General features: G+C 48.9%; 8 protein-coding genes across 8 annotated transcripts; 3 read left to right on the forward strand and 5 right to left on the reverse strand.

Annotated features, from left to right (window-relative positions):
• Window positions 1-65: 65 nt before the first annotated feature.
• Window positions 66-2,773, reverse strand: EDB82DRAFT_523356 (uncharacterized protein; the record flags this gene model as incomplete). Its single annotated transcript, XM_065609113.1, has 3 exons — window positions 66-80; window positions 131-1,776; window positions 1,828-2,773. 3 exons carry the CDS (start codon window positions 2,771-2,773, stop codon window positions 66-68), a joined length of 2,607 nt encoding a protein of 868 aa, XP_065464566.1.
• A 598-nt stretch (window positions 2,774-3,371) lies between these two features.
• EDB82DRAFT_427185 (uncharacterized protein) lies at window positions 3,372-7,273 on the reverse strand (the record flags this gene model as incomplete). Its single annotated transcript, XM_025733520.2, has 3 exons — window positions 3,372-3,568; window positions 3,617-4,781; window positions 5,441-7,273. 3 exons carry the CDS (start codon window positions 7,271-7,273, stop codon window positions 3,372-3,374), a joined length of 3,195 nt encoding a protein of 1,064 aa, XP_025584418.2.
• Window positions 7,274-10,543: 3,270 nt separating this feature from the next.
• Window positions 10,544-11,716, forward strand: EDB82DRAFT_137174 (uncharacterized protein). The gene is made up of 3 exons (XM_025733523.2): window positions 10,544-10,821; window positions 10,893-10,950; window positions 11,027-11,716. The coding sequence occupies exons 1-3, from the start codon at window positions 10,688-10,690 to the stop codon at window positions 11,399-11,401; spliced, it is 567 nt and encodes a 188-aa protein (XP_025584420.1). The 5' UTR covers window positions 10,544-10,687; the 3' UTR covers window positions 11,402-11,716.
• EDB82DRAFT_523360 (methyltransferase TYW3-domain-containing protein) lies at window positions 11,563-12,580 on the reverse strand (the record flags this gene model as incomplete). Its single annotated transcript, XM_025733524.1, has 2 exons — window positions 11,563-12,060; window positions 12,143-12,580. The coding sequence occupies 2 exons, from the start codon at window positions 12,578-12,580 to the stop codon at window positions 11,563-11,565; spliced, it is 936 nt and encodes a 311-aa protein (XP_025584421.1).
• A 406-nt stretch (window positions 12,581-12,986) lies between these two features.
• On the reverse strand, window positions 12,987-14,363 carry EDB82DRAFT_137246 (uncharacterized protein). The gene has a single exon (XM_025733525.2). It carries the CDS (start codon window positions 14,062-14,064, stop codon window positions 13,114-13,116), a length of 951 nt encoding a protein of 316 aa, XP_025584422.1. The 5' UTR covers window positions 14,065-14,363; the 3' UTR covers window positions 12,987-13,113.
• A 1,651-nt stretch (window positions 14,364-16,014) lies between these two features.
• On the forward strand, window positions 16,015-17,740 carry EDB82DRAFT_137212 (HAD-like domain-containing protein). Its single transcript, XM_025733526.2, has one exon. It carries the CDS (start codon window positions 16,275-16,277, stop codon window positions 17,712-17,714), a length of 1,440 nt encoding a protein of 479 aa, XP_025584423.1. The 5' UTR covers window positions 16,015-16,274; the 3' UTR covers window positions 17,715-17,740.
• Window positions 17,741-18,235: 495 nt separating this feature from the next.
• EDB82DRAFT_495792 (uncharacterized protein) lies at window positions 18,236-19,112 on the reverse strand. Its single transcript, XM_025733527.2, has 3 exons — window positions 18,873-19,112; window positions 18,713-18,764; window positions 18,236-18,652 (listed from the first exon to the last, which is right to left on the reverse strand). Exons 1-3 carry the CDS (start codon window positions 18,981-18,983, stop codon window positions 18,429-18,431), a joined length of 387 nt encoding a protein of 128 aa, XP_025584424.1. The 5' UTR covers window positions 18,984-19,112; the 3' UTR covers window positions 18,236-18,428.
• Window positions 19,113-20,098: 986 nt separating this feature from the next.
• EDB82DRAFT_137264 (Palmitoyltransferase ERF2) lies at window positions 20,099-22,484 on the forward strand. Its single transcript, XM_025733528.2, has 2 exons — window positions 20,099-21,566; window positions 21,622-22,484. Exons 1-2 carry the CDS (start codon window positions 20,304-20,306, stop codon window positions 22,393-22,395), a joined length of 2,037 nt encoding a protein of 678 aa, XP_025584425.1. The 5' UTR covers window positions 20,099-20,303; the 3' UTR covers window positions 22,396-22,484.
• The last annotated feature ends 356 nt before the right edge of the window (window positions 22,485-22,840 follow it).

Here is a 22,840-nt window from a genome sequence, read left to right on the forward strand (position 1 = left end):
TCTTCAAGGAAATTGCAGCTGCTCAGCTGAGCCTTCAAGGTCCGCCAAATAAGGTCACTTTCACCTTATGTATACCAATCCTGAAAAGCGTCGTCAACACTAGGATCCCAGAATTAAAAAATTGACACACAACTACACACTCTTCCAGTATCCAGTCCTTCAAAGTTGTAATGCCGAGAGACCAGCACATAAACTCCACAAAGTTGCCAACACCCCGTATCAATCCTTGCTCTTCGCTGAGGCCCCAGACTGATACTTTCGATGACATGGCAGCTCTCTTCAACATGAGGGTCGATGCCATTCTGTTGGCCTCGAGCCACATGTTCCGTTCTCTCAGCAGAACCAAATAAACATTGTACGTTTTAACGTACAAGCAAAAGAACACAATCGTCAATATCATGGCAATTGCAGCGTTGATCAAGGAGGCATATGAGGGTAGCCGCTTGCCCACCTGTCGGTCCATCCACCTGTCGAAACGAAGACAATAGAAAGTAAGGACGGGAAATATAGCCGCCAACGATGAATCCGTTCCCCGTTTTTTAATAAAGGGCAGTCCCCAATAAAAGAAGACTATAAGCCAATACTGGAAAAAAGCCGATGCCTCGAAGCCTCTTGTCCTAGCCCTGAGGCCAGAGCTCTCTTGAGAATCTTGCGAATCTTGGGGCTGGGTTTGGGGTTTGGGCTCAGACTGGCTCTTCTTCGAACCGTCCCCGCTAGAAGAGAAACTACCTTCCTGGGTAGAACCCTTCTTGTCGGAAGAACCTTCCATTGGGGATGATTCTTGCACACGCTCTGGCTCATGAGGCTTTCCCTTGGGGCCAGCAGGCTCTGGAGCGTTTCCATACTCGGGAGAAACACGTTCTGGCGCATCCCACTGTGAACCTCCAACAAAGTCACTTTCGAATGAGTTGCCCATGCTACTGGACGGGGGAGAGCTTCCAAAAGAACGAGTTGGCCCTCCAAATGAGCTGGAACCAGCACGAGAGTTATGTTTCGATGGCGGAGGTTTGGTCTTGACTGATTCGAAATACATCACCGTCTGATGGAAATCGTGACGGTGCTTCTTCGTTGCATTTTGCCAGCATTCGAGCACGAATTTCGAAGAGGTTTCGTGCCCGAGTGAAGTTTTCATCTCCTTCTGACACATCTGCAACTCACTATTGCAGCGTGCGACTGCTGCACGGAGGAGCGCCACGATGCCACTCATACTATCAGGGTATTGGCTTGAACCCATGGTTGATGTGTTGAATCTGTATAGAGGCCCAGGGATAGGCGCGCTTGCCTTTGTAGGTGTACCTTGAATTGAACCATTCGATGAAACCGTGTCTGATGGGCCAGGTGACACTGGCGAAGTAAGTTTGGATGTACCAGTTGGGACGTTGTGATGTGAGGATGGTGATGGCGGCACTGATAATGACGATTTGACTTTGCCTGCTGTTGGTGGTGTATCAAGCATCGCTGGTACCTCACGTTGCTCTGTTTCCTCAGGTGAGGATGGGATATCCAGGTCTGGACCAGCACTGGCCCATGTTGTCACGTCAGTTTGATTGGTGTCGGCAGGCAGTCCTCGGTCAGGCGCCAACGACAAGTGAAGCTCTCCAATCTCCCGTTCCAATCCTTCCTTGGCATTCGTGAGTTCATTGACCATTTCTTGGAACTTGTCGTTCTTTTCACGAAGATCCTCGTTCGTCTCGTCCAGATCTCTGTTTTCGTCGACAAGCCTGCTGTTCCTGGCAGAAAGCTCGTCGAAGCTACGTCTCGGAACATAATCTTCATCTGCAAATGAATTTTTAGCGTTTGGTTCGTTATGAAGGGTATGGAACTCACCTTGCCATTCGTCTTCATCGTCATTCATGTTCTCCAAGCCAGATAGGTCGGTGTCATTGACCATAACCAGATTATCTTCATATTCTTGGTTGAGTTCCGAGGCAGTCTCGATCGACCCTCTCATCATAGGGTGTAAGTCATCGAATTTTCCATCTTTAAACGCTTCGTAATGTGATTGATTGCTTTTGGGCGATCGTGATTTTCTTGAGGCCGAAGGGTCCCTGGCTGGCGGTGATGCCTCAGGACTGGGGTGAGCAGATTGCTCTCTGAAAAAGTTTCTAGCAGGACTTATCGCGTATGAGCGAGCAGCAACATTCCTAGTAGCAGGCTCAACAATAGGCTCCAACTTCTGATTTTGCCTCTTGGGTGCAGCCTTACTAGGGCTAGATGTCAAGAAAACAGGTGTACGAGGGCTCTTCGTCTTTTTCGAGCGACGCTTGGCGGCCTCGAACGTTAACCCACCGCTACCCGGATTGACGCTTCTTCTCTCTTGAGTACCTCTCTTAGTTTGGGTTGACCCAGACATCATGTCTGACTGATCATTCATGCGTTTCTGGACCTTATCTTGAAAATTCTTCAATGCGACTTTAACCATGTTGGTCTCTTCTTTACTTATTTGAAGCTTGTGTTCATGGACTTTCATGACATCAAGTTGCGTTTTCCTCAGACGGGCTCCGAAATACTTGGCATCTTCGTGTTGTGACGCACTGCAGGTATGGAACATCGCTTCGATACTGTCTTTAGCCTTGGAATGAAGCATTCTCAAGACTGTCAGGGCCTGTTCTGGAAGATCAGGATGCATTTTCAGACACTCTTGTTCGTAAAAGTTGTCGAAGCTTGAATCAAGACTGGTCTTTTTCTTCTCCCATTTTTGCGTAGTTTCTTCTGATCGAGTTTTGGCATTCTGCAAAAATTGGCCGAAGCACTCATCTGCGGTGGCAGGCATGTTGGGTAGATGAACAAAAGGACAATAAGTGACGTATGATGATGTATTGGGGGATGATGTGTGCAAGAATGTAGAGAGCCCAGGAACGTAGTCCTAAAACCAAAGCTGCGTGAACCAGTTCACTTGTGTGGGCATAAAATCTTTTGAAAGAATGGGACACTTGGAACATGGACAGGAAAGCAGGTTGCAGACAAGAGGACAGGAGGGTATTATGAAGAGACGAGGAGAGCGTCCTCGAAGCTCGAAGGAGCCTTTGTTATTCATCCATCTTCTTTGATTCGAGTTCTTTCTTTGTTGGTATACGACATGCGCCAAAAATATACCGAGACCACACACCTCTTATCGTGCACAGGCACACTCTTTCACAAAGACAAAATGCCACCAACAGCACCAAGTCTATTCTATCGGTGCTCAAGGTAATGACGAGGCAAAGTGATGAACAAAGAAACCCTACCAAAAGTTTGCCATACTGACGCGTGGGACTAGCCGAAGTCGTGCCTGGCCTTTTGCAGCATCAAAGGTGTCTTGCTTGGGGGTTGCATGTCAATGGATCTGAAAGACTCGACATGTTCTTTCAACCTATTCACCTTGTCGTTTTTCAGCTGTACCATCCCCTAGCGCCGGGCCCTGAATTTGTTACATCCTTCCTGTGTGCGATCATGGGTTCTGTCAGGCCAAAAGTGTCTATGATGTCTTGCCAGGTCTCCATGTCCATGGATAAGATTGCCTGGTGCTTTGCTGCTCCGTGGCGTGTTGGCTCTTCTTCTTCTTCGACGTCCTCTCTATTGACCGGGGCTATAATACAACTTAGCGACATAAAGATAACTCCAGTAGCTGACTTACCTAGAGCGGGAAGGCCAAACTCGTCAAATTCGATTTCCACACGGCCATCTCGGATAAGGAAACTGACGTAGAACATGTTCTCTATAGTTTGGCCGAACGATTTAGGGTTCACAACGAAGCGCATCAAGTCGATGCCGCCAGTACTGCGGAGACCATACTGGTGCATGATTCTGTCCCTCTCTTCATCGTCCATATCGTCATTAATACTGTCCGATACGGTTTGTTGAAGGTGGGCTTGAATTCTTTGTAATTGATGGAGGATCTTGCTGCAGATTGCTGTGAGATCGTTCTCTTTGTGAGTCAAATCTTCGACATTGAGGACTTCCGGGCGAGTTTCTGTCAAGTTGTTTGGCCTGAACGGCGCACTTCGCTTGGCAATTTTTCGAGCTTTCTTCTCGACTGATAGGGGACCAAGAAGGAACCCAGGTAGAGCAGGGCGACGGATATACGGTAAGGCGGAAAACCGGCCAAGGTGAGGCCAGTTCATCATGTCACCGTCGTCGCCAATATCATCGTCCCCATTTTCGTCGGCTCTTGTAGTTCGTCTTCTCTGGCGTTGAGTGCTCGAAAGCTCGGGGGCATCGTCATCTATAATTCCTCTTCCATGTCTCATATACGTGATGCATTTTGACACAAACTCATCTACATCCACGCCTTGAGAAAGGCTTCCTTGAGTTAACCGCAAAGTCTTTCTATAAGACAGATCGGTCGTGCTGACAAGTAACCGTGAGTCTATCGTGGCTTCGGTCGTCTGCCGTACTTTCTTTGACAGTTCATTCGCACGAATAATAGTGTCGTAAATCCCACGCGAATCGGCTTGCAGGTACTCTTCCGTGTTCTCTGTCACTTCGCGGAGCAAGTCTCGGAATCCCTGTTGGACTTTACGACGCTCTTCCAATGGCTGGTCGGGGTCGTATATATCGTCATCATCACTGTCGTCGTGGCTGTCATGAGAAGGTTTAGCTGTCCGTCTTCTATGATTTGAGCTCTCGCCATTTTGTGTATCCGCTCGCTTTCGCTTTGACCCCGAAACAGAGCGACTGGATTCCCGTTCTCGCACGGTGAGGTCTCGATGCGATTGTGCTGCTCGTGGGGCTAGAGAAGGCGATCGTGACTGCGACTCTTCGTCTGAATCCCGCCTTCGAGTAGGCATCTGTGCGATGGGCTGAAAATGTGTTAAAAATGCAATGTAAATTTGACTGTCAGTTTAGTCTTGATGTGTGGATACACAGCATTGAATGACTAGCTAGTATCGTGTGATAATGTTCAAGATCGTACGAGACAAAGAGGTCGATGACACCCATGGAAGAAATCGCGTCTGTGTGTTAATAGAAATGGAAGACGCGACTGAAGGTACGTGTTTCCATTAAGCCCAGGGCCCACTCACAGTGCTAACAGAGGATACCTGGAGTGAACTGCGGGGCATCCCCAGCACTCAAGGTTCACACCAAAGGCGCTATTAACGCACCCGACCCGGCAGTTTCGTTGGGCTGGACCCTGAAATACAGATCAATCTAATGTCACATATAATAGTGATCCCATGAATTAATGGACTGGGTCGCCAGGGCCTTACCGATATATCACAAAAACATCACTTATATAAACAAACATTCAGATGGTTTCAAAGATAAGTTCTCAAAATCTCTAGTAACTTGATCGCTATAGAAATGCGTGACGCTATGATTGTTCTGTACAAAATCTTCATGGATGTCTTCATGACATAAACTACCATTTCCGTAAAATATATACTGTTTGAATGGAACCCCTTAATTACCTCCACCTCTGCCCTGCGGTCATAGTCTACCAGGTGAAACTTTCTTCTACAAAGTCCACCACGCTCGAGCCTTGCACCGCTCTGGCAGCTCCGCGAACATCGTCAGCAAGAGCGCCAGGTCCACATACTGTGACACACATGGCACCCATCTGCTCTTGAACTTCTCTTTCCAGAATAAGGGGAACGTTTGGTCGTCCTGGGAACATGCGCACCGTGGCGCTAGCACTGACAATATCGCGTGGGTTCTGAGGACGGGTGACGAAGATCTGGATACGGAGGACGTCTTTTCGATTGGGAATGCGGAGGATTGTGTCCATGTATGGTCGGACCCATTCGAGGGACTCGTATTCGCGGATGATCCAAACGAGTGTTATACGTCGAGTGGCAGTCGTACCTTGGTTGTATCCTTCGAGAAGGTGACGGATGTACGAGACTTGATGAGTAATTCCAGTCGACCCAGCAAAGAGGACTGCGTGGCCATAAGAGTCGAGACTGTGGTGTCCGGCATAGGGACCTTCCATGGCAGCTTTGGCGCGAAGGCCCCCGGGGTACTGAGCAGCACGGTCGTAGAGCTTCTTGGTGAAACCTGTCTGAGCTGCGATCAGAAAAGAAACACTCGTCGTCATAGTTGACTTGTCGACCGTGTTGGAACTTTCCTTCTCAGCAATGGGCAGGCTACTGTCACGAACGTGGTTGGTCCAGCAGATCGAGAAAGGGTGGCTTTCCCACGCGCAAACACCCCAGATGCGGAGGTAAGCGTGGGTGCCGGGCTCGATGTCCTTGTACCGTGGCAAGTGGAGGGTAACCCGAGTAACGTTGCCAGGCATAGCCTCACACACTGCCTCAGTCCAGCCCTTTGATGACCAGTTGACGGACAAAAGACGGAACATACGAGAGAGTCGGTCGCAGAACCAGATGGCCATGATGGCCATGATCCATGGGAGCTGGGGCAGACCTCCAGGAAGCGCAGAGGAGGCACAGTGAGCCCAGGTAGCAACGAAAGCCACAAAGGCCAAGATAATGTGGACGTTTAGGAATGTCTCGTAAAAGGCATGTCGTACAGGCGAGACGGAAAGCAGAGCGAGGAGGGTCATAGCCACCGTGCCCACGGCTCCCGAGCCGTAGAAGAGGATGCCAGTGATCTGACGACCAGCGCCATCCCAACCAAGGTCGTCTACGGCAGCAATGAGCCAGGCGACAGTGTGGATGATAGTCTCAAGAACAACAATGCGACCCATCCAACGATGGAGGAGGTTGTAAGTGTCAAAACTGATCTTGAGCCACGCAATAAGAGGGTTGTTGCGTCCAGCAAAGATAATCAAGGGCACCATGTTGACAAGTGCCAACGTTCCTGAACGGCCTCGTAGCTCAGCGCAAAAAGCAAACTTGTTCTCATTAGCCCAGTTGAGAACGAACATGTAAGCAAAGTTGCTGCCCAGGAGGATGAAAAGGATGGTGAAGTGAAGTCGCGATGGAAGAGTGCCCATGCTGATAGCAGAAGAGAGCCTGAACTCTCGGTTGTGACGTTTATTCCACAGGGGGGCGTAGATGATGTTCTTCTTCATGCCGGGCATCCATGACCACTGGGAGATCTTCCAGTACTCTTGCTTGTGCCCAGGCACGTTCATGGCCGACACATGGCGGAGTCTTGCCCATAGAATCTCAACGAATCTAATCCACAAAACAATGAGGGCCATGATTCCCAATGTCCACCACAGAACATCCTTAAATAGCATATTCATAGGTTGGTTAACACCGTCGAGATTGGAGTGGTAATTGGGAGTAGCTTCAGCATCTCCGTGAGCTGCTTCGGCACGAGATTTGAGTGTTGTCGTAGGTATATACGAGCTGATGTCGGCGATCCGGCGCCGTGTGAAATCCATTTTGTCGGCGTAGGCTCTCTGGGAGCGACGCGAGTAATGATCGGGTGAGCTTTTCTTATATGGGACTCTTTAGATGGGAAAGAAGGTGTGATTTGTCGTTGTTTGCTGTGAATGAATGATGAAACAAGGCGGTTGTGTGACTAATAAAGAATCCCAAACGAGCACGCAGAGACTGGTGGTGGTCTTTTAAAGAAAGTGAGTGTATGCTGTTCCTCCTTGTATTCGTTCTTTGGTGTCAGAACATGATCGTATCCAGGTGTTGATTTGGCGGTGGTATTGATAAATCGTGATCGACAAGCGGATTGTTCGGTAGTGACCTTGGTAATTTGGCGCTGTTGGAAGGGTGTTCAACACACAATGCAGCGAGCGAAAGAACAATGGGGACAAAAGAATCCGGGCAGAACAAGGGAGGCTTATTGACCAATGTCAACAATTCTCAATGACGTCTGAAATCTAAGCGCTGTTCACCTCGTCCACGAGGTAATGTTCTCGGTTGCAGCTAGAGGAAATCAGAACTAGCTGATGATATCTCTGGCTATTTTTGTTGTTCTGGCGGATTTGGATTTAGATCTGCAGTAAAGAACGGGTCGACTTCAATTGCCGCGAGTAAGTGAAAGTGAAGTAGAAAGGTTCAAGTTAAGTGAAGTTGAGGCAAGGGCGCTTGGAAGACAGTCCAGCGACAAGGAAGGTAGAGACAGGCGTACAGACGATCGACGTTTGGGCGCGTGTAGTAGGGCAGTGCAACGCAAGTCGCTTGTTGCAAGACAAAAAAAGGGTCTGATCTACCAGAGACAATCGTGACGTGACAAGACAATTCAGTCGGATCTGTAGGGGAAAAGGGCTGTTTTTGAATGTTTCAAGCCTTTCCGAGACCCAAGATCCAGGTAGAGAGACACGGATGAAGACGAAACGAAACGAGCAGCTGGCAAGCAGTGGCCGAGAACAATCGACGTCAGAAAAATGGAATGGCCAGCCTCAACGAAGAATGTATAGAAGGTCTCAAGGACAAACAAAGAAGAAGAAACAGGTAAGAAACTGAACAACCAGTATTGAGACCAGGAATGAAGGTAGGCAAGCCTACAAGGAGCAGACGTTGTGATAATATGTAAATGGATCGGTCTACTCCGCCCTCTTGTCAGCCCAGACTCCCTCACAAGCAAGCAAACAAAACTGAATTAGGTCTCGACTTGGCGCTGAAAGGATTTACTTGCTACCAGGTCCGTTGGGCCAGGATTCCTCCCTGTAGTACAAGTGGTACGTACAACGACAAGGGGCCCCTTACAGCTCTCTCCTGGCCTGGCTCCGTCCAACGAGTCAAGTTATCAAGACTCTGAGTGGCTACCAAATTCATCCGGAACCCCTTGCAAGGCGTGCTATATTTCTTGTTCCTGCCCGCATTGTTCGTGGAACCGAGAATTTATTCCAACTTTTCTGGATATGGTTCGATCATGTGCATCTCTACATATCTTGTGATGCTCTACAGAGAACAGCTGCACAATTTAACATGTACACGAGCGTATAAGCGCCTCTCCCATGGAGAAAACATGTGTTCTGTGCCTTATCTAGGAGCGCTCCCTTCGCTGGTTAGTGGTCAGTCAACCTTAATAGGCCCCGATCGCCTTTTGCCACGACAGGGGTAACCGCAGTAGTAACGGCGTGGCTGTTCAAGATATGGCCAATTGGATGAGAGATGTCGCTACCAGATCTCAGAGTTGGCCACTGACGGGAAAAAGAAGGTAACTTAGTGGCTGCTTGAGGAACCAGTTAGACCTCACCCTTGTCCACCTGTGCTCCTGAAACCAGCCACTACTTGGCCCTGGCTCGTGGAAGCAATTCCCAGACCCCTTTTGGAATGGCGACCAAGTTTTTTAGCTGTCTTCGTCAGGGGTGAGTGGCTGTCAACGGCCAGACTTGCTGCAAGAATACGGGTATTGAGCCGTTGCAGCGCTTGCGAGCCAGTCAATGCCCCATAAGACTGCCGCCAAGAGTTGGAGGATTCTCAACGTCGACTCCTCAGAGGCATCCAGTTGAAAATGGAAATGGAATGTTTCTACGTAGATACTCCGTACTTGTCTCAGGAACTGGCGGCATCACATCACCGCTACACCACAGATGTGCAGTATAACTTGTTTCTATGTTTCCTGTTTTATGTTTGGATAAACATATTTTGTTCCCGCCTTCCCGTTCTTCGTCGCCTGACACAAACTCGAGCTAGGCGGACGAAAACGAACTGACTGAAACAACCTATCCACTACCATACGGGAAACTCGGAGTGACTCGATCATGCGAGCATAAGATGAATAATCGCCGCACCCACAATCGTTACTTCCAAGATGACGAGAAGAGTTTTATAATTACTCGATATTTTTATGGTCGGTTAAGCATTGTCAGATTGCCAGCATGGAACACAAGCCTCAAAGACAGGGTAAAAACTAACATGGACCCTGGTAGACATCGTGGTCCAGGGTCAAAGGCGGCCCGCAATCTTATAATTCCCGTGCTGTGGTTGATGGAAATCAATTCCAACGTCAGGTTTGATACAAACTGCACCTGCGGCCCGTGTCACCGTCTACTAACATGATAACGGACAAATGCCCATACTGCACGAGGCACGCCGGCCTTAGCATCCAATATAGATATCGTGTCGACCGACAATTCTCTTGGCGTCGCAGGTAAAATGATCCAGTGCGTGAAAGCTCGGTTCCATTGCCTTGGGAAGCTGGATAATACGACCCACAGACGGGCACTATCTCGATTCTAGAAAGGGAAATCTTATATCTTGTTCAGGCGATTGCCCTGAATCTGACGCTTGCTTTTAATCCTTCCATTCCATCCAGTTATCCAACATGCATTTGATGACGAGTCCACAGTAACGGACTGTAAGCAGGGTTGTGTGACATACAAGTGGTATGCTCAGTGACAGCGGATGTGGCCCGAGACGTTCATCTGTTCTTAGAGTTCGGATAGATCATCTCCATTGCTCCAAGACAGATTAGGATCTGAGCGAGCATGATGTTAGTTACAGTTCTAAGAAAAAGAAATAAGATCGCTGATTATGCCACGTTGAGTCGGAATTGCGACAGCACGGACATAATATTAATTGATATGTGTCATGTTGGCAGCATACAACAGCTGCTCCCGTGTAAGAGCTTGATGATGACCAGGCCTCAGGGTATCAGAAAAATTAACTGCTGGAAGTATAGAAGACGAAATTATTAGGTCAGCTTATGCTTTTTATGCAATAGTTTTTAGACTACTTATTTTTATGCCCTACGACTTAGGAATGTAACTTTTCTGCTACCACTAGCCAGGCCTTGGTGAACAGTGTTGCGCCATAATTTGCGCCATACTCAGCGCCACACATTTCGTCACAGCAAGTCTTGACACCTGAGGCAGCAATATGGCCATTCCGTGATGCTCCCGATCAACGCCGGAAATTTCCAGGAAGGCTATCACGAGCTGGGTATTGAACATCGTTGCACAGCCATTGAGGTCGACACAATGGGTTCCAGCGAGTCGAAACCAATCTCCTCACATGTGTGGAAGGCGTATGTTGTTCCTAGTTTTCAAACCATCTTGATTGATCTCAATCAGTAACTGACAGCTTGCCAATAAACAGCTCAGCGCCCAACGGCATCTCACAAGATCTCGTAGATTCACTACAGTCTAGCAACGAGGTACATTCTTCCAACCGAAATACCACCATAAAGCTACACAGGAATCCGGTGACGCTAACAAAGTCTACCTCAACAGACTGATGCCTCTCGATCCAAGATAATCGAGCTCCAGATCCAGGCCCGCGTGGCCGAGGAGCTCAAGAAGCTCCAAAAGAAAGAGGCAGAAGCGCTCAAGATCGCACACGAGAAGCTCTCCAACGCCGAGTTCAAGGACGACGACAGCACAAGTCAGCACACTGTTAGCAAGGAAATCGAGGCAATGCGTCAAAAGCTCGAGGCTCGCAAGCAAGTGCGTGATCTTCCCGAGGGTGTCGAAGGTGCACGCAACGAGGTTATCCGATGTCTGCGAGAGCACGACCGAAGGCCGCTCGACTGCTGGCAGGAGGTGGAAAACTTCAAGGCTGAGGTCAAGAAGCTAGAGAAGAGCTGGGTCGAGAAGGTTGTCTCATAGACGGAACCTCGTGGGAACTTGTAATGAGAATTGTGAACGATTCTATAGAGATATAGAGAGGATGGGTCCTGGCATGCCCAGACAGGAACGTACGTGTACATTACGGTATTGGGAGCGAAAAAAGCTATGTTCAGGAATCAGAGTGTACAGCAACTTGTATCTCAAAAGAGCAGGCCCGCCTGTTCTTCCCCTTCTCCGTCATTGAGCTCATTTCCATCACTTTTGTTTGCTTCTTGCTTAGCTTTTAACTCGGCTTTCTTCCGCAGACCCTCGGCACGTTTCCTTTCTCGTCTCGTTGCTGCATCTTCCCACTCTTGTCCCTCTGGGTTTCGACGAAGGGCTGGTGCAGAAACGGCATCCCGAAAAGCGTTCTGGAAACGGTCGATACGCTTCTTGTTCTCTTCGAAGCGTTCGTTTGCAATGTCCACGAGTGTCTGAAGGTATTCAGGGGAGACTATCCGTTGGCGATGACCGTCAACCTGCTGTCCGATGAGTGACTCGAAGGCAAGGCCCATTGTCCGTATAGCAACCATGGGAGTAGTAGCATCTTTGCCGCTGGGGACAACGTTAAGAGCACCTGACTCTCGGAAGCCTGCCTGCAACCCGCATCGCAAAAGTATTTGAGCATGCTCAGGGGATGCTGTAAGGACGTGGAGGATCTACGTAGTGTTTCAGCTTAACATGTACTTGTATTCTAACATTGCCTCTCGTCTTGTGTAGAAAAACACGATTCCAGCTTACCATTGCTTCAAACTTGAAATGGACAAGTCTTCTCTCCTTGACCGTTGGAGCTGCGTTTTGAGCAGCTGTAGAATCTTCAAGTCCAAACTGACTACTCCAGTCCGTGGCCCCATCACCTTTATCGGGTATAGGATCGTGAGAAACAAACAACCAGGCTCCTCCAGCACCCTTTCCACCAACACCTGCTACTCGCTCATCCTCGCCTTCGGTCTCAGCAATCCTTCGTCCCTCAAGGAATACACTAACACGCCCTGCACAGCTGCTGGTAGTGACGAATCCTGACTGTTGATTGATTTCATTAATGAGATCCCGGATTCCCTCGTCTACAGAGCCTTTTGGTGAAGCATCCGTGTACTCAGTATCAGGAATTGCGAGTTGGTCAAGAATCTTTTTCTTCCTCTCGACAAAGGCCGGGGGACAACAGGCGAGTTCTTGCATCGTAGGTGTGAGACAAGACTTTTTATTTTTAGTCTATACGCGAGGCTGAGATAGGTCACGATGAACAGTAAAGGGTAAGTGGCAGGGCTTCGCTAATGTGGTATCAGATATCAGTAGTGGGGAGGAGACAACTTGTTAGCATGAAAACTGAATTATCGACGCGGGGTAGTTTGTCGGTGGGCTTTCACCTCGTGATCTTGATTACATACACTCAATCAACTTCATTCTCACATCTCATATCAATCATCACACGTCGAAAGGCAATCAGTCCTATGTTTGATAGATTCTTTTGTTTATTGTTTTGTCTGCTGTTTGGTGCAGGTTCTATCGTATCGATTGAGTGCTCGCTATTTGTTCCTCCACCGCACCAGGCTTCTCACATTTTACCCAACGCCAGTCGATGATTTTCGATATTCCCATTCCCTTTAGGCTCAGCATGATTCTGCTGAACCGGTTTATTCCTTAAAACGCCTTGCATAATGCTTCAATCATTAAGTCATCAAATATAAGTTTTTGTCTGTTTGCGAGTGCAATTAGACTGTGGGCAGAGCCACTTTCTCGAGGGCAGCAGCAAGCTTTTCCTCTTGTTGCTTGCGCTCCATCATGGCAACAAACTCGGAGTAGCGAGATTGCTTGTTGTGGATACCACATTCGGTCTTGTCCTGGCCCTTCCATCGGCCGGCTCGCTCGTCTTCGCCCTCCTTGACGGGGACGGTGGAGTGCCAGTCACCGACGGACTTGTAGCCTTGGTCGAGAAGAGCGTTGTAGGGGACGTTGTTCTCCTTGATGTATGCATCAACTTGCTTGAAAGACCAGGTGGCCAAGGGGTTGATCTTGACAACACCACGCTCATCATCAATCTCAATGATGGGGATGGAACCACGGGCAGCACCCTGAGATCGTCGACGACCGTTGAGGACGGCAGCAACCTTGAGCTCATCATATGCTCTCTGAAGGGGCTCAACCTTGACAATCCAGTCATACATCTCACTGGCGGTGTTCCACATCTCCTTGCCGTACATGTCCTCGAATTCTTCGGGGGTGTTGACACCGTCGGGCTTGAAGATGTGAACAGGCACGTTGGGGTACCGGGCCTTGACTCGATCGACGAGGTCGTGTGTCTCCTCGAAGTGGTACAAGGTATCCAAGAAGATGAGGTCGACAGTGGGGGTGTTGGGGTGCTCCTTCTGGATCTTGGAGAGCATATCCATGGTGGCGAGACCCGTCAAGCCAAAGGCAGTCGATTGGTACAAGTTAGGGAACATGACCTTGCAGAAGCGGAGAATGTCCATGGGGTGCATATCCTCGAGCATGTTGTTGAGATGGTCGACGTGAGGCTTTGTGAGAGTGACTCGAGGAAGAGTGGTGGATGATGATGGTGAAGAGTATTCTGAGTTTTGTCCAGAGACATAACCTGACTCGCATTCAAGCTTCATGTCGGGGAGGGACACCTGCGAGGAGGTTTCAGAGATGAAGGCAGGCATTTTGAAAACGCGTGGAAGATGATTCGAGGCGTTGTTTGTTAATGTTTGGACTTGTTGAAAGTTGGGACAGGCGAAGGGCGTATCCCAGTTATGTCTAATAAAGATCCAAAGGTAAGAAGGCTAGGTATAAGATAAGGTATAGTTGATGGCGCAGATATTCTGCTGACTTGAATATGGAACAGGATTTCAAAGCACTGGAAGAGTCAAGACGACGAGATGACGAACACGATAATGAACGAGCGAGGACAGTCAAATTCTTAAGAGGAGGGGAGAGTTGTGTAGTACGGGGGCCTATATGCTATGTCCGGGCGACCGCCCGCAGGGCCCCAATCTTAGGCGTCCTTAGTAATGAACAAGGACATCGTCCGAACCCGAGCATCTGCTTCCTCTAATGAGCTCAATACATGGAAAAAAGATGGGGAGTTGCAATTGCGCAATCGCCGCCAGGAGGACTATCGTCTCTAAGTTGCAACTGAGACTGATCACGACATCGACGCTATACCTTTCGCGATGGAGGGCGCCACGTTCTCGACAAACTTTGATTGGCCCACCCACCAAAGCCCTTGAAATGGAGGCTAGGCCCTGGGTCATGTTTGCCTCACCTCCAGTAACGACATATTTTTGATACAGCCGCCGAGCCGGAGCTCCATCAGGTAGCAAAGTGATTTTAGGTCTCGAAATCGGTGGGACTACAGCGGCAACCCCGGAGATCGATGTCTTCATTACAAGTACAGCTTATAAATGGACAGCCGACAGGTCATATCTGGATTCTGGTTCTTGTCGGAGACCAAAGTTGGATGAAATCTAGATCCAAATACGGTTGGGATGGCCATGGCGAATGATTGAGTATCATATCCCATGTTAGCTGAGACGGGTCTGTTGCATAATGTGCACGAGGGCGGTTTCCCCGCGATCATGCCATTTTGGTTGGTATTTCGCAATCGTATATCCGAATTGTCAATAGCTTCTATACATGTGGTTATGTCCCTTTGTATCTTTTTCGCAAGAAATAGCCATCGTGTCGTCACATCCCAAGATCGGGGATCAACGTTGTTGATGTTCCGATACTTATACATGGGTCCAACAACTACACACCTTTGCTGTGAATATACAATATTGTAGAGCATAATGACAAAATCAGAGTTCCATTTATAAAATTACGTCGTCGTCTTACATGTCTTGAACAAGACGCAATTGCAACACCAGACGACCGATGCGGCAATCGGTCTTCTTTACGTGCTGTCGGAGCGTCGGCACCGAGGAACCGGGCGACTACCGTCAATTCCTTGGCGTCCACTCTAATAAGCAATTTTTTCCCTCCTTTTCCGAGACGGGCCGTTTCTCAACATGGGATAAATGTTGAGCCGTAGTCCGTTTTCCCTTGCTCACTAATTGAGTCAACTTAGAAATCTGGAATGCTGACTTAGCAGATAGGCCCCTTACCCTAACGATGGGCGACTACGTCATACTACCAGCTTGTTTGCTTGCGTCATTGCTATCTCAATGTTACCGTGCTTTATATTCATCGTCGTTCGCATTTATGGACAGTGCTGTTGAAATTTCGCTCTTCCCGATGCCCTGCACAATACATGTGAAGACTGTCAATACTTATCTGCAAGATGCTATGACACATATCTCATTAGTATTGTGTACTTTGTCTACATATATACACATACCGCAATGTTTGTAGAGGTAACTTTAATCCGAAAAACTTACACAGGTATAGGTTATTGCGACGACATTATTCAGTAATTTCTCTATCTCGCAAGTAAGAACCACGTGATCAACGTTTCCTCATCTTCAATCCGTGTCGTTGTGGGCGTATTCACGCCAATCATACCCTATAGCAGCCTGACAGGAGCCGCAGAAGCCGACCCAAGGTTGCACGAGCCATCCATTGGCGGGGCAGAAGACGGAGAAGAGTGCCCTGGCGAAGGACGAGTCAAAGCAGGACCAGCAACAAACGCTCACCTCAACTAACCAACCTTTTGAAGATTGACTCAAATCTTTTGGGTTCGTTGCTGTACCGTATCGTCAACGGCGGTCGCGTATCACTATTTATCTGCTTTCCTGCATTGCCATATACTTTTAAGCATTTCTAGTCTTCATTTTTGATTTTCCAGGTCGTATCTCGGCTCATTTTCACTGCCTGCCTTACGCTATTTCCATTGTCAGACGTAGCAAGTCTCACCCCGCGCGCGCACGATACAATGGCAGACCAACCAAGCCCTGCCAAACAGAATGTCGCACGACCACAACTGAGCTCGATGAGGAGCAGCTCATACCTTAGTGACCATCAAGAATACCGCCCTCCTCGACAAGATTCAAACCGTCAGGACCAACTGTTCCACGGTATTGACACTGTTATAGAGGATACAAGTAACAACTCGCCTATTCCTCAAACGAGGCCAATCCTCCCATTTAATGGCATCCCTTCTGAGGAAAACCCCCCGACTGTGGTTGACAGCGGATTGAGTCACTCGTACTCTCACCCTAACTGTGCCCCTCGTGCTGGCGAGAAATCGGATCGTCTCATTGCGACTCTCTTTTACAAGCCAAGAGGCGAAGACCAAGGCTCTCGATCGCCTGTCAAGACCACATTTGCCGACAGTAATGAGTCTCTACCCGCCAACCTGGCCCCTACGACCGACCCAAACGAGTACCCTCTCGAGCCGCCTACCCAGGAGTCTGAGCAGCTGGATCATATTTATGGCTCCTACATCTCGCCTCTGTGCATTACCTCTTTCCTTCACCTCATGTCGTCGTTCCCTCTACCCCAAGACGCCGAGGAGCCTCACTCCTCTCACAGGTGCTTGGACAACCAGGAGCAACCGCGCATCGTGGAGCTAACGCTCTCACCCACACCATCTCCTGACTATCTTAGCCTGAATGATCTGAGAAAGCATGAGATGATTTACCGCTTTGAGCAGGAATGGAATGTGGACGTGGTCCTCCAGAGAGACAGTGTTTGGAGACGCCACCCTCGACTGGTGGTCTTTGACATGGACAGCACTCTCATTACTCAGGAAGTAATTGACCTTTTGGCTGATCATGTCAAGGATCCCCCAGATCTGGCTGCCCGGGTTGCCGAAATCACACATCGTGCGATGATGGGTGAGCTAGAGTTTGAGGCCTCTTTCCGTGAGCGAGTCGCTCTCCTCAAGGGTCTTTCTTCTACACTCTTTGAGGATCTTCGACCAGTCTTGGACGTTACCAGGGGTGTACCAGAGCTGATCAAATCTTTGAAGCGACTGGGTATCAAGACGGCAGTCCTTTCCGGCGGCTTCCAGCCCTTGACAGGATGGCTCGCTGGGCAATTGGGTATCGATTATGCCCATGCAAACCACGTCGTTATCGAGGATGGCAAGTTCACAGGCGAGGTTGAAGGTGTCATTGTTGGCAAGGAATGCAAGAGAGATCTTCTTGTCGAAATTGCCGCCAAGGAGGGAATTGACATGTCTCAGGTCATTGCCGTCGGCGATGGTGCTAACGACTTGCTCATGCTGGACAAGGCAGGTCTGGGTGTTGCGTGGAACGCAAAGCCTAGAGTGCAGATGGAGGCCAACGCTCGCCTAAACGGAGAGAGCCTACTGGATCTATTGTTCTTACTTGGCTTCACTGCCGAGGAGATTGACGCATTGTCTGTATAGGTCATTGGCGTTGGATGAAGAGAGTAGTATCACGAACGGTGAAGGTAGGAGTTCAGGATATGATAGGGAAAGTGGGTGTGTTGTGTTGGATTATTAAGATACCAGGCAGCAACGAGAAACAAGACTTCCTCAGGATGTGTCTTGGGTCGTAAGCATGAAATAAATAGTGATGACTAGTTGAATGTATATTGAACTTTAGGTGTATTTGAGTGCCAAAATCTGGCAACACTATATATATAAGTATGAACCATTTTGCTACCTTGATTAGTGTGTGAAATGTGAAGTCATTGCCTGCCTCCAGATTTTGGCAAGACACAAGCCATATCATATCTTCCGTAACAGAGTGAGCTGGATGCCCCTTTGAGGCACTCCGGTATTTTGGACACAACTCGTAGAACTCATCTGTTAGACCGTTTGCATCTTGGCTATAATACTAGCCGCTCGCCCGAGCAAGTTATTAAGAAGGCGTTGACGCAGAGAGTAACAATTCGAGACCAACAAAGACAAATTATAGTCAGACACAAAGCAAGTAAAAATCGCGAAGCGTCATATGTGAACTATGGGTGGTTGCTAAACTTCAGCCCACTCTGTCCTTCTTTCTACACTGGGCGTGAGGTGAGAACTGACTGATCCAACCCAGAACTCTCGCCACCCATTCCCTACAACATGTGCTTGCACATGTAACCAGCTTTAAATACGTTCAAACATGTCGATTTAAGGATATCCTTCCTTGCCCCACTTGTTGTACTTGTCGTGAAGCTCGGCAGGAAGGGTGACGTTGGGAACAACGACAACGTTGAGGGCGCTGGGAGCGTCCTTGGGAGCCTGGTTGGGGTCACCACCGGGGTGGTACTGGTACTTGCCAGAGCTGCCGCTCTCCCAGGGATGGCTGGCAATGGTGACGGGAGACTCGGAGGTAGCGCCAGTGGGCGATCGGCCTGAATTTCAATATGTCAGCAACTGCTTCGTCGTGCAGATACCTTTGTGGATTTCCATACCAAAGTAGAAGCCAGCACCGCCAAGAGCAGCAACCATAACACCACCGAGAATCTACCATTCATCCATATACGTTAGCAACGATAGTTCGTGGCACGCTGTTATTGTTTATGTTGTCGACCTGGCGCAGGTGAAGGGCTAGGCCGAGGCATTATGACGCACCAGAATCTCGGGGTTGCGCTGGGACTCCTTCTTGAGCTCATTCTTCTGGTGCTCCTGGAAACGGCGAGCAGTGGTGGAGAGGAAACGACGAGAGACGATGCGAGAGGCCATTGTGACGACGGGCTTTTGCGGCTGTGGTTGGAGAATGGGTTTCTACGTCGGGGCTTTGGTGGTAAAGCTTTGAAGTTCTCGTATGATTTCGGAGTCAGTCGCTACGATGAATGCGAGCATGATTATTGGCCAATCCCGGGGAGCATCATACATCACGTGATAGATGAGCTAGAGGGATGATGGATGACGTCTGGAGAGGCAGGTCAGTCCTCAACCCAGAACCTCTCGATGTATGCCTGAGACTCCAGGCCATGAGCTGGAGCATTCCGTTTACTTGTCCCTGGCTAGAGCGAACTATTCGTTCATTGTGACGCGACGCTGATCATTCGGACCTCTTAAAGCCAAGACTGATAAAGTTAGTCGACCCAGGAATGCAGCCAAAATCAAACTCTTTCCTATTCTCGTAACCGACGTTATTCTGGGATTGGATGTCAAACGTCAATGAGACGGGTTGCTGCAGAAGGCTCCAACGCTTGTGCCTCTCTAGATTGACTGACGTTTGCGGATGTGATTTGTGCATAAGAAATTCCTGGCGAGAGCAATTACAATGCTTTCAGCCATAAACAACCTTTGATTTCCGTGATCAGTTATCGCATTGAGTTATCACCCTCCAGACCAGTCCAGCTCATCCCTGCATCAGGGCCGCTAGCAGGGGCTTCAGTGACCTGAGGACAGGTCAGCCCCTGGCCCCTTACTGGGGCCCGAGAACAGCCTAGGAACTTGTCCTGCTTGTGCCGTAATATAGTGTGCGCAGCGGGAACGTCCAATTACCTGACGATTCTCGACCAAGGTTTCTGAGGCTGTCCTGTCCGGGCTTGGAAAAAGGAACCAAGACACAAGTCCAAGCCCAAGTTGGAAGTAGGAAAAAAAGGAACAAGCATACTCTGTACACCACCTCCTCTCATTCATCACATTTTCCTTTCTTTGCTGGCCGCTTCTTACGTTCTCTACTCTAAACCGGGTTAACTCTCGATTTGTGCGCTCCCTACCTATCTTATTTTTCAACTTGTTACGACCATTTCTCCTAATTTCTATTTTCCTTGGGCTTCAATCCGTCTTATGCCCCCTGTCCGTCCCTTTGGTTCATTTGTACAGTACTGCGTAACGCGAACAACTGCCGACCGTGCCGACTTTACCTTTGGATATACGAGCCGTTTGACATCATTCGTTGGTGAAAACGATCTTTGGAGGACGACTTTGAATGACATAACGAGACCGTGGCCAACACGCAACTACTTTAATTCCGAACGAACCGCAGACACGTCACTTCGCAGCGAACGAGCACTGCACGGACGACACAATTACTAAAATACCGTCGCCATGGCCTCGAAACCCGACGATGATGGCTTTCTGGCACCACATGTTTCCCGGTCTGACGCACAGAGGCCACTGAGTATCGTCTCTTCCCGAATGACGGATATTGCGAGTGAAGATGGTGATGAACCGGACGTGCAACAGAATAGATTGAGCATTCCACAAAGTACCGACATGGGCTCGCGACCTGATACTGCACGGACGGGAGCTTCTTCGAGAGGGCCGTGGCAGAGTCAGTCATTGCGAAATAAGACATATCTTGCTGGTGTTCAGGCTAAGAGGGGGAGTGTTGAAAGTTCGACGGCCGGTTCGACCAGTCAGCCACCAAGTTTGTCAAGCAGAAGCCATGTGCCGTCATTACAGTCGCATGCCTTCTTCCGTCCCATGAGCTCGCAGAAATTACAGGCGCAAAGAGGAGGATCTCATCGGCCATCGACAATGAGCCAGATGTCAGCTGCGTCACCTTCATCCCCAACATCTCCGACATCTCCGACATCGCCTAGGTCCGATGAGCTTGGCGAGGCCAGTGGCAGTCAACAAACGCGGCAGAGTATTATATCGAACCCCATTGCGCAGTTGCAACGCCAAATGAGCAATGAGGAAAACATGCGACCGCCGCCATCCCGAGGTACCGAAATGACCGAGCAAGAAACTTTGGACAGAATAACGGCGAATACAAGCCCAAGTCATGGCCATTACCCGACAGGAAGTTTAACTGATAGTGTTCGCCCCCTTCAAGGCAGAACTTCAGATACCAGTCAATTTCAGCATAGCATCATTGTGGACAAAAGCTATAAAGACCTTTCCAACCTACCTAGTCCTATAAAGACTCCAAGGTCATTCCGCTCAAGTTTTCTTATGCCTGGTCGAAGCAACGACGGGCAGCTAAGTCAAAACCGAAGCACTGAAGGAGCCGAGAAACTATCTTCGGCTGCCTCATCGCCCCAGTTTAGACCCATTGATTCTAGGACTGAGCAGCAGCACCCACGTGTTCCGTACAAGCCCAGCCAAAAATCCGATCTTGGTCGAGTCCATCAGTATTTTGATGGTAATACAGTATTTTGTTTGGGTGGCCGTTGGCAAAACACACGAGGAAGGCCCATCAACATAGCGACTGGCATCTTCGTTGTCGTCCCTTGTGCTCTGTTCTTTGGTTTTGAGGCGCCATGGCTATGGAACAATGTGTCACCTGCGATACCTATTGTATTTGCATACCTCGCTTACATCTGTTTCTCATCTTTCATTCATGCCTCAGTAACAGACCCAGGTGTAAGTTTCGAATCCTTTCAATAACAGAATTCAAATGTATGCTAACACCGCTCAGATCCTACCACGAAACCTACACCAATTCCCACCTGTAGATGACAATGACGACCCCCTTCAACTTAGCCCCCCTACAACGGATTGGGCGCTGATAAAATCCGCCGAATCAACCACTGCCGCTATGGAAGTTCCAGTTAAGCACTGTAGGACGTGCAATATCTGGCGGCCACCGCGTGCCCATCACTGTCGCCTGTGCGACAACTGCATCGAGACCCACGACCATCACTGCGTGTGGCTCAACAACTGTGTCGGAAAACGCAACTACCGATATTTCTTTACCTTTGTTACATCTGCGACCATTCTCGCAGCTTATTTAATTGCCACGTCTCTTACACAGATCCTTCTTTACAAATCCCGGGAGGGCATTTCCTTCGGACAAGCCGTCGATCATTTCAGAGTTCCTTTCGCCCTTGTTTTCCTTGGTTTTATCACCTTTCTCTACCCCGCTGCCTTGATGGGTTATCACATCTTCCTCATGGCACGAGGCGAAACAACAAGAGAGTACATGAACTCGCACAAATTTGCTAAGAAGGAGCGTTTCCGGGCATTTTCTCAAGCCAGCGCCTTCAAGAACTTTATTGTTGTTCTTTGTCGTCCACGACAACCCACGTATTATCAATTCAAGGCCCACTACCATGAAGGCGACCAGCGCTTGGGAATTCGAAGGGACAAGCGGCCAAGATCAAGTTCCCAGGGATTGGAAATGCACGATGTCAACCCTGGGTCATCTGGCTTTCAAGGCCCTGTCTCGTTGAGAAATGAAACTCCTCATTAATTGTGGTGCTTAATATTGGGATTGCATTACATTGCGCTGTGCTTATATTATTATAGTTTTGGTTGGCGCAGTTACTGGGAAGTATTCATCATTTGGGGGGCGGTGAGGATGATATGATGCCTGTTTCTTTCTTCTCTTTATTATACCCTATTCACGTTTAACTACTTGACCGCATTTATGTATCCCCCTTTTTTTGTAGTAAAAAATCCTGGAAAAGCCGGCACAGCCAGCAAGACAGACAGACAGACAGACAGGCGTTGGGCACTGAGTGGGATGAACAGCCTCGGTAGGCTCTGGGGCACATCTAAGATTCTATCCAGATTTCTTCATAGTGCAGTACAAGTAAACTCAACGTTAGATTCACTTCTTGTAATGCATATCCTTTCCATAAATGGAGTGACCGCCACCACTTAATTGATACGGACTAGGAAATCTCGTTTTTTAG

The sequence above is a fragment of the Fusarium venenatum genome, assembly GCF_020744135.1.
Source record: "Fusarium venenatum strain MPI-CAGE-CH-0201 chromosome Unknown EDB82scaffold_2, whole genome shotgun sequence".
NCBI classification, from domain to species: Eukaryota; Fungi; Ascomycota; class Sordariomycetes; order Hypocreales; family Nectriaceae; genus Fusarium; species Fusarium venenatum.